General features: G+C 38.6%; 1 protein-coding gene across 1 annotated transcript in view; it reads left to right on the forward strand.

The window, feature by feature from the left end:
- The window catches only part of Rpa1 (replication protein A1, 70kDa), a 60425-nt gene that overhangs the window by 7014 nt on the left and 44031 nt on the right, over positions 1 to 9380 (forward strand). The window contains exons 2-5 of the mRNA XM_013016561.1: positions 2483 to 2533; positions 3950 to 4028; positions 4654 to 4762; positions 8961 to 9049. Of these exons, the coding sequence (XP_012872015.1) occupies positions 2483 to 2533; positions 3950 to 4028; positions 4654 to 4762; positions 8961 to 9049 (328 nt within the window). The remainder of the gene's footprint in view (positions 1 to 2482; positions 2534 to 3949; positions 4029 to 4653; positions 4763 to 8960; positions 9050 to 9380) is intronic.

A 9380-nucleotide genomic window follows, 5' to 3' on the forward strand; every position in this document is an offset into this window, starting at 1 on the left:
TTTTTTTTTTTTTTTTTTGATTGTTAGTTGGAGGTAAGAGTCTCACAGAATTTTCTGTCCAGGCTGGCTTTGAACTGGGATCCTCAGATCTCAGCCTCCTGAGTGGCTAGGATTACAGGTATGAACCACCTGTGCCCAGCTCAAGTCCACTTTTTAATGTGGACCATATACATATTCAGTTGTTGCATCCCTGTTTGTTGAAAAGACTATCTTGTTCCACTGCATTACTTTGTTGCCTTTGACAGAATCCATTGACTATATATGTGTGAATCTGTTTTTGGGGATTTCTATTTTGCAGTTGATCTATATGTTAATGCTATGTAAAAATACATTGATGTGAAGCCGGACACTGGCTTTACAAATCCTGGGGCTTAAACTTAGGACTTGGGCATTGTCTCTGAGCTTCTTTTGCTCAAGGCTAGCACTGTATTCATAGATATGAGCCACTGGCACCTGGCAGTGGCATTTGGTATTTATATGGCATTTTAGGCTATTTCATTCTCTATTATTTTATTGCCAGTATTAAGAAATAGAGACCAGCAGCTAGGTGCTGGTGGCGTATGCCTGTAACCCTAGCTACTCAGGAAGCTGAGATTTGAGGATCATAGTTCCAAGCCAGAAATTGGGCAGAAACTTCTGTGAGACTTACCTCCAGTTAACCAGCAAAAAGTTGGAAGTGGAGGTGTGGCTCAAGTAATACAGTACCAGCCTTGAGTGAAAAAGCCAAAGGAGAGCATGAGGCCCTGTAGCATGAGACCCAGTAGCTACACAAATGGAAGGAAGGAAGGAAGCAAGGAAGACACTTGTAATGAACAAGTGTTGAATTTTGTCCAGTGTGTTTTATCTGCTGAGATCTTTGTGGCTTTTCTTTTTTATTCCATTAATGTGACAAATTGCATTAATTTTGGGGTTTGAGTAAAACTTTACTCCTTAGGATAAATCCCACTTGGTTATGACTACCCATTTTATTTAGTGCTAAGCTTGGTTGATTTGTATTTCATTAAGGATTTTTGCACCCTTGTTCATGAATGATATGATCTAGTTTTTCTGTCTTAGAAGTTTTTTTTTAAGCTGGGCACTGGTGGCCTCACATCTGTAATCCTAGCTACTCAGGCATCTGAGATCTGAGGAGCCCGATTTAAAATCAGCCCAGGCAAAAAAGTTATGAGATTCTTATCTCCAATTAACCAGCAAAAAAAGCTGGAAATGAAGCTAAATTGGACCTTCCTGCCTATCCTGGCTTCAACTGAGATCCTTAGATTTTAGCCTTCTGAGTGGCTACAATTACAGGAATGAGCCACCAATGCCGAGCTATTTTTTGGGGAGGGGGCCAAGGTGGTACAGGTTCTAGGGCTTGAACATTGTCCCTAAGCTTTTTTGCTCAAGGCTAGTGTTCTACCCCTTGAGCCACAACTCCATTTCCAGCCTTTTTTTTTTTTTTAAAGAAGGCTTTATTTTTTTAAATTTATTTTTATTTTTTTATTTTTGGCGGTCCTAGGGCTTGAACTAAGAGCCTGGGCACTATCCTTGAGTTAATTTTTGCTCAAGGCTAGCACTCTACCACTTGAGCCACAGTGCTACGTCTCCTTTTTCTGTTTGATACTGAGGAACCGAACTCAGGGCTTCCTGCATGCTAGGCTAGCACTCTGCCACTGAGCTACCCTCCCAGCCCACTTCCAGCTTTTTAATGGTTAAGTGGAGATAGAATCTCATAGACTTTCTTGCCTGAGCTGGCTTTGAACTACAGTCCTCAGATCTCAGCCTCCTGAGTAGCTAGTATTAGAGGAAGGAGTTACCAGCATCCTGCTGTTTCTTTCTTTTTAATTTATATGTAAGATTATATGAGATCTCTCTTCATTCCAGATACTGAAAATATATTTTTTTGAGTATATAAGCTAATGGGCTATCAACTTTATCTTTTCCAATAACCAGATTTTGATTTTTTGTTCCTCTGCTTATCTATTTTCTGTTTAATTGATTTAGACTCTTACTATTTCCTGCTTTCTATGTACTTGGGTTTAATTTATTCTTTTTCTAGCTCCCTGTGGTAGAAGTTTTAGATTATTGACATTGGATCTATTTCTCTGTTGTAAGCATTTAAAGCTGTAAATTTCTCTTTAAGCATTATTCTTGATACAGCCTACAAACTTTTATGCCTAGGCCAGCCTGAAACCACCATCCCCAGATCTTTGCCTTCTAGGTAACTAGGATTATAGGCTTAAGCCACTGCTTCTGTTTATAAAAATTGTGAGTGCTCACAAGAAAAGACTTTTATTGTTAGCAGCAGATACTCTTTGTTCTCTTTGAAAACACATTTCTTATTATTTGTCTAGTGATAATTTAGACTTTGTAAATGATTGGTACTGAATAGGCTCTTCAAACAATATTATCTGTTGCTTATTACAAGTGCCATACTGTACAAATATGTCTTTTTAATTGTGATTTGAGTATATATCTCATAAGAATGCTTTTACTTTATCAGGCCATAATGCAACAGGGAAACACTTCTATCAAACCCATCCTCCAAGTCATTGTAAGTACCTACATGTATTGCTCAAATATTTTATAGGTTCATATACAATTACAAATTATGTTTGATGGAAGACACAGTTTTCCTTCAGGAAATTCTCTTCATTGTTTAGAAATAGATAAGTCTACATTGTGACCCTGAAAGAGAGGATAATGAGGCTTAAAAAACAAAATGCTAGCCAAAGTTAGTTAAAAATTAATGCTAGTTAAAGTTAGTTTGTAGTGTTAGATTTAAGCTTTACCTTGCTTAGGTGACTTAGAGTTTACACATCCTTATATCTCCATATGACCTTCAGAGAGAGAGAGGAAAAATATGAGGCTGTTGATGTCAAAGTCTTCAGTTAACCCTTCAGTCTCAAATGTGGTAGGAATTTTAAGCATCAATAAAAGCAAAATCCAGGATTATAACCTGGAATTGAGGAAAAGTAAGTGATAGTTCCTAGTAACTCCTCACTGCTGGTCATTGTCAGGCTTCATGTTCAGTTTCCTTCAGAAATCTGCCTCTGTTCTCCTTCAAGCTAGGATAAGCCTCAGATTGGCTCTTAGACCACTGTATTTACACAGAGCCTGCCCCTGCTTCCATCTCTATCCAACTGTAAGCTCCTTCGGGGCAAGGAACTTTTTTCCTCAGTTTCTGTTTTATATTTTTTGCATGTTTTCTATACATACCATGTATAGATTTGGTGCTTAGTTATTAATATTTTTTCCTTAAAATTTTTTTATGTGCATATACATGTGCATGCGCATGCCTGTGTATATGTATTTGCCAATACTGGCATTTAAACTGGCCTCAAGCTCTTGTTCTTTTTTATTCATGGCTAGAACTCTACTACTTGAACCATGCCTCCAGTTCTAGTTCTAGTTTTTTTTTCTGGCTAATTGGAGATGAGAGTCTCATAGACTTGCCTGCCCAGGCTGGCTTTAAACCAAGCTCAGCCTTTAAACAGATCTCAGCCTCCTGTGAGCCACCCGTGTCGGAGTATATTGTTTTTTTTTTTTTTTGGGTCCGGTCGTGGGGCCTGAACTCTGGGCCTGGGCACTGTCCCTCAGCTCTTCAGCTCAAGGCTAGTGCTCTACCATTTGAGCCACAGCGCCACTTCTGGCTTTTTTCTTTTTGCTTATGTGGTGCTGAGGAATCGAACCCAGGGCCTTGAGCATGCAAGGCATCCGCTCTACCGCTGAGCCACCTTCCCAGCCCATGGAGTATATTGTTTTTAATGTTAGTGGGAAGTTGGTGGGAGTAATTATCCAATTCAATATTCTTTTATTTGTATGTAGGTATCAAGAGAATGGGCAAAAACTCAAGACAAAATTCCATTTGTCTTGAACAAATGACAACCCACTCAGCTACCACTTAGGTTTAGTTTTCTCCAGGGATTGGGCAGAAAACCTGGCTAATGAATCAAGTTTTCTATCCTAGAATATCCGTGCTATTACTACAGGCAATAGTCCACCCCGTTACCGACTGCTTATGAGTGATGGATTGAACACCCTGTCCTGTGAGTATGATGCATGATTGTTAGAACTGTGAGTGTGAAAATGATAGAATCCCACCTGACACTCTGAGTGCAGTAATTTGGGTGCATTGTTGTAGTATACCACACTTGTTGGCTGTGTATCTCATTGAGGCAGAGTTGCAGCTGGCAGAGAGCATTCTAACAATAGATTGCATGGAGTGGAAAGCTGCCACTCAGCTTAATTACTTTTCTCTAACTGGTGCTGTATGTTTTCTTTGATTAATTTCCCTAAGGATGGTATTGGCATTTAGTGAATGGGATGGGTTAGCTGTCCTGTACTTGCCTTTTGGGGGGTTTTATTTTTGTCTTGGAAGCTTTAAAAGGAAGATGTAATGTATAGAATATTTGCTTGCTATCTCTAGTCACAATGTAAATGTAAAGGACTTAGAAGGACTTGAGTGTTTTTCATGAAACCTGAGTGACATAAGAAAATGATGAGGCCCTTTGAGAAACACAGCTGATTTATACCATTTTTTCATTATGCATCTTGATTAGTTATAACTTCAGTAAGTGTGCATGGAAGCCATTGGTTTTCTTGGGATCAGCTCTCATATTCCTATGACTGAAATGTTTTCCCCGAGGCTAAAATAATGTCTGTGCTTTTCAGCTTTTATGTTGGCAACCCAGTTGAACTCCCTTGTTGAGCAGGAACAATTGTCCAGCAACTGTATTTGCCAGATTAACAGATTTATCGTCAACACTCTGAAAGATGGAAGGTAGGTGTTTTCTGTTTGTATTGGACAGAGAAACACATTGCCTGCCAAAAATTCAATAAGGAATTTTAAAAAGGCAGTAAGGAGTTTTCAGCTAAGAAATTTGTAGCTAATCAGGTCTGAACTCAGAAAACTAAAACATGGCACCATGGAAAGAGAAATATGCAAACAAATTGGAAATCTCAGAACAAAAGAATAAAACAATGGATAACTGTATTTACTTCTTATTTTTTCAGCTCTGTTTTTAGTATCTGGTAATGAAGAGGTCACTTAATACAGTATAAAAAGATACATTTAATTATATACTGCTGTTCTTTTTTTTTTCTCCACAATCTTGAATTTTCAGTATTCAGCCAATATAGAATATGTTTAGTACTTTCAAGATGTTATGTGCTAGAAATATAACAGTGAACTGAACAGAAAAATTATCTTTTTAAAGTGGGGGAACTTTATACAGTATTTTCCCCAAGATTTTTATTTTGAATCACACAATGTATTCAAAACACAAGAAGCAAATATAAGCATTTCAATGTTGATAAAGCTTCATCAAGGTATGTTACATTATCTGTATATTTACAAACGATTTTCAATTTGTGTTATTGGATATATGTTTGTTTTCTTTTAAAATTTAGCCTTTCTGAATTAATTTGGGTGTCATTTTATAAATAAGTTAAAAAATTCAATTTAAGATTTAATTTGTGATTTTATTCTGCTTAATTTATTATTGGTCATTTTTGCTTATTTTTTCTTAGTGTTTGAACAATGTTCTTGTTTTTTCCTTGTCATAGATCAGTGGTTCCCTTCCCCCCTACCCCTCCATTAGTTCAGAAGTTAACATGTTCTATTGTGTCTCTATGGCAGTTTCTGATTTTTCTTAAATCTATAGAATTAAATATTCTGAAATAGGTCAATATTTTTACTATCCTTCCAAATGAAGTGGGTTATAAAAAATCATCTGTGAGTCAGGCATTGGTGGCACATGCCTGTAATCCTATCTACTTAAGCTGAAATTTGAGGATCATACATAGTTTGAAGCCAGCTCAGGTAAAAAAGTCTGTGAGACTCTTATCTCTATAATTAGCCACTGAAAAGCTGGAAGTGGCTCAAATGGTAGAGTTGATAGCTTTGAGTGGAAAAAGCTAAAGGACAGTGCACAGGCCCTAAGTTCAAGCCCTAGGACTGGCACAAAAAAAGAAAAAAGAAGATCAAAAATCTTCAAAGTGACAAGTTTTAGTACAAAATGAATTTGAATCCATTGGCTAGAACAGGAATTTAAAAGTCTGTCCTGAATAAATGAATACATGGGAAAACAGCTTTTTCTTAAAATAAGATGATATCTCACAAATGTAAAATAAATTATGTAATTAGAAAATCACCATTTGGCAACTGTCATGGTAATGATTGATTGATGCAGGAAGCATTAGTAGATGCTATATGTTTCCTATGGCTACTATTAACCATCACAAACTTGAAACTACTGGAGAAACAGATGCAGAAACTTATTCTGTCTGGAGGCCAGAAGCTGAAACCTGGCTGGAGACTGGTGACTCATGCTTCTGATCTGAAGATCACAGTTCAATATCAGCCTGGACAAGAAGGTCCATGAAACTCTTTTATCTCCAATTAACCACCAAAAAAGTGGAAGTAGAGCTGTGGCTCAAGTCGTAGAGTACTAATCTTGAACTTGAACAAAAAAAAGCTCAGGGTCAGTTCTCAGGCCCTGAATTCAAGTCCCAAAACCAACAAGCGCACATACACGCACACGCACACACGTTGAAATTATCTCTGGGCTGAAGCCATGTCAGGAGGACTGTACTTTGTCTGGAAGCTACATGGGAGGATGTATCCATTTGTCTCTTCACCTTCTAGTGGCTCCTGGCATTCATTCCTTGGTCTATGACTGCATCATTCCAATGCATTCTCTCTCTGTATATCAATAGATATAGATATATATACACATAGATAATAGATCTTTCTTTCTCTTTCTCTCCCTCTCCCTCTCCCTCTCCCCCTTCTCTCTCTCTCTCTCTCTCTCTCTCTCTCTCACAAACACACACACACACACACACACTTTCCTTTCAGAAAAATACATGTGATTGCATTTGTGGCTTTCTCATCCTCCCATGTAAAAGTACCACTCATTCATAGGTTCTAAGATTAGGATGTGGATATTTGACAGGCTCTTATGTGATGTGTTCTCAGTTTGTGGCCTAGTTGGGCCTTGAGTTCATGATCCCCAGCTCCTGAATGCTGGAATTACAAGCATGGACCACCATGCTTGGTTTTATAGTCTTTAGCATACAGTTGATAGAAAACAAGTAGGTGAAAATTTGATGAGAAACAAGGTAGTTAATAGGCTTAAAGTATCTCCCCAGGAAATAGTTATTAATTGTAGTGGGAAGAGAGGTAGTTTTGTAAGGGAGGAACCTAGGCCCTTTGATCATGGTGATAATCAATGTTAACTTTACCTGTGGTGGCACAGGTCGAAATCATGTATCATGTAACAGAATACAGCCTCACTTCTGTCCTGTGCTGGGTGTAGGTGTATATATGACAGTATCCAGTAGTGTCAAAGCTTCAGTTACATTGTAATTGGCCTCATCTTCAAAAACCTCAAGTGTAGGGCTGGGAAGGTGGCTCAGTGGTAGAGTGCTTTCCTTGCATGCATGAGGTCCTGGGTTCAATTCTTTAGAATCACATAAACAGAAAAAGCTGGAAGTAGCGCTATGGCTCAAGTGGTAAAGCTCTAGCCTTGAGCTGAAAAGCTGAGGGACAGAGCTCAGGCCCAGAGTTCAAGCCCTATAACCAACCTCCACCCCCACCCCCCAAAAAAAAATCTCGTGTAGCCAGGTGCTAGTGGTTCATGCCTATAATCCTAGCTACTCAGGAGGCTGAGATCTGAAGATCACAGTTCAAAGCCAGCCTGGGCAGGAAAGTCTATGAGATTCCTAGCTCCAATTAACCACCAGAAAACTGGAAGTAGAATTGTGATACAGAGTGGTAGAGCACTAGCCTTGAGCAAAAAGAGCTCAAGGACAGTGCCTAGGCACTGAGTTCAAGCCAACAAAAATTAAAAAAATCTTAAGTGTGAAAGTAAATGAAAAATTGAGAAGCGTTGCTCCCTTTGCCACAAGGCCCTGGATTGGATCCTTATGCTGTCATTGAAGCAGTAGATGAAACTCCAGCGTCTTTTATGAGTTAGATGAAAGTATTTTGTCAGTATTAATTTCCCAACATGGATGGTTGTGTTGTGAGTAGGTAGGAAGTTGAACAGCAGAGATTTAAATTTTCATACTGTGGTTGGTTAAAAAACACAAACAGAAGGAACTGAATGTAACCAGATAAAATTTCTTCCTTGAAAGAGCAACTTCAGTTAAGTTTCCACAAAGATTAAAACAAAACTGTAAAGAATATTAAAAGGATTAAAGTATTAGAATGACAACTTGGCTTGGTATCTGTTCTTTGGTTTCCATGGTTTTCCCTCAGAATTTTGTCTTCTGGCATTGAATATTGATCTTCAAAAGTCTTAAGGCTAGCCCGCTTTGGCTTCTTTCCTGTTAGGAAGTTTTCCTTTATTTGCTTGGATTCCCAAAGAATTCTTTATCCTCCTTTTTTTCCTTCCTTCCTTTCTTTTTTTTTTTTGGGGGGGGGTCCGGTCGTGGGAGTCTGAACTCTGGGCCTGGGCGCTGTCCCTCAGCTCTTCAGCTCAAGGCTAGCGCTCTACCACTTGAGCTACAGTGCCACTTCCGGTTTTCTAGTGGTTTATTGGAGATAGGAGTCTCATGGTCTCTCCTGCCCGGACTGGCTTTGAACCGCGATCCTCAGATCTCAGCCTCCTGAGTAGCTAGGATTACAGGCGTGAGCCACCAGCACCCGGCTAAATAATCTAAATTCTTAACATGCCAGTGGCTCCTTGAAGATATGTTTTTGGCAAATATGCATCATTTTAATTAAGGGCCTAGATTGGAAATGAATACCCTATCATAATAAAAAAAAACCTTGATAATGATGCAGTGAAAAATGAAGGGAGATACTTATGTAGAATTGATATCATATATTAGTTATTCGGTAATGAAAAATACTAACAAAGGAAAACAGTTTTATCACAATGATCATTGAGGGAAAGCTTTTTAAATAGCTTGTCTTTGAAAGTGTTTGGTTTATTTATTCTGACTTGTTACCATTTGCTTGCCTTTGTTAGGAGAGTAATTATTTTGATGGAGTTAGACGTTTTGAAGTCCGCAGAAGCAGTTGGATTAAAGATCGGCAATCCAGTGCCCTATAATGAAGGTAAAATCCTCTTTATAGATTGTAGCTCTTGATTTTAGTGCTTCTTTATAGATCAGAATCCTGTCTTTTGGTTTCCATTCGTGTTGTTCATCTTAATAAAACAACAGTCAGTCAGGGCTCAAGGAGCCAGGTGGTTCTGTCAGGGATTTTTTTTGACATTGAAGAAATAGTGTATGAATAAGGAGGAGGAGAAATACAAAAAAGAGAATGTCATGGCCATTCTTTGTAAGATCCACATAGAGAGCCGGGCGCTGGTGGCTCACGCCTGTAATCCTAGCTACTCAGGAGGCTGAGATCTGAGGATCGTGGTTCAAAGCCAGCCCGGGCAGGA

The sequence above is a fragment of the Dipodomys ordii genome, unplaced genomic scaffold (genome assembly GCF_000151885.1).
Source record: "Dipodomys ordii isolate 6190 unplaced genomic scaffold, Dord_2.0 Scaffold31, whole genome shotgun sequence".
Classification (NCBI taxonomy): domain Eukaryota; kingdom Metazoa; phylum Chordata; class Mammalia; order Rodentia; family Heteromyidae; genus Dipodomys; species Dipodomys ordii.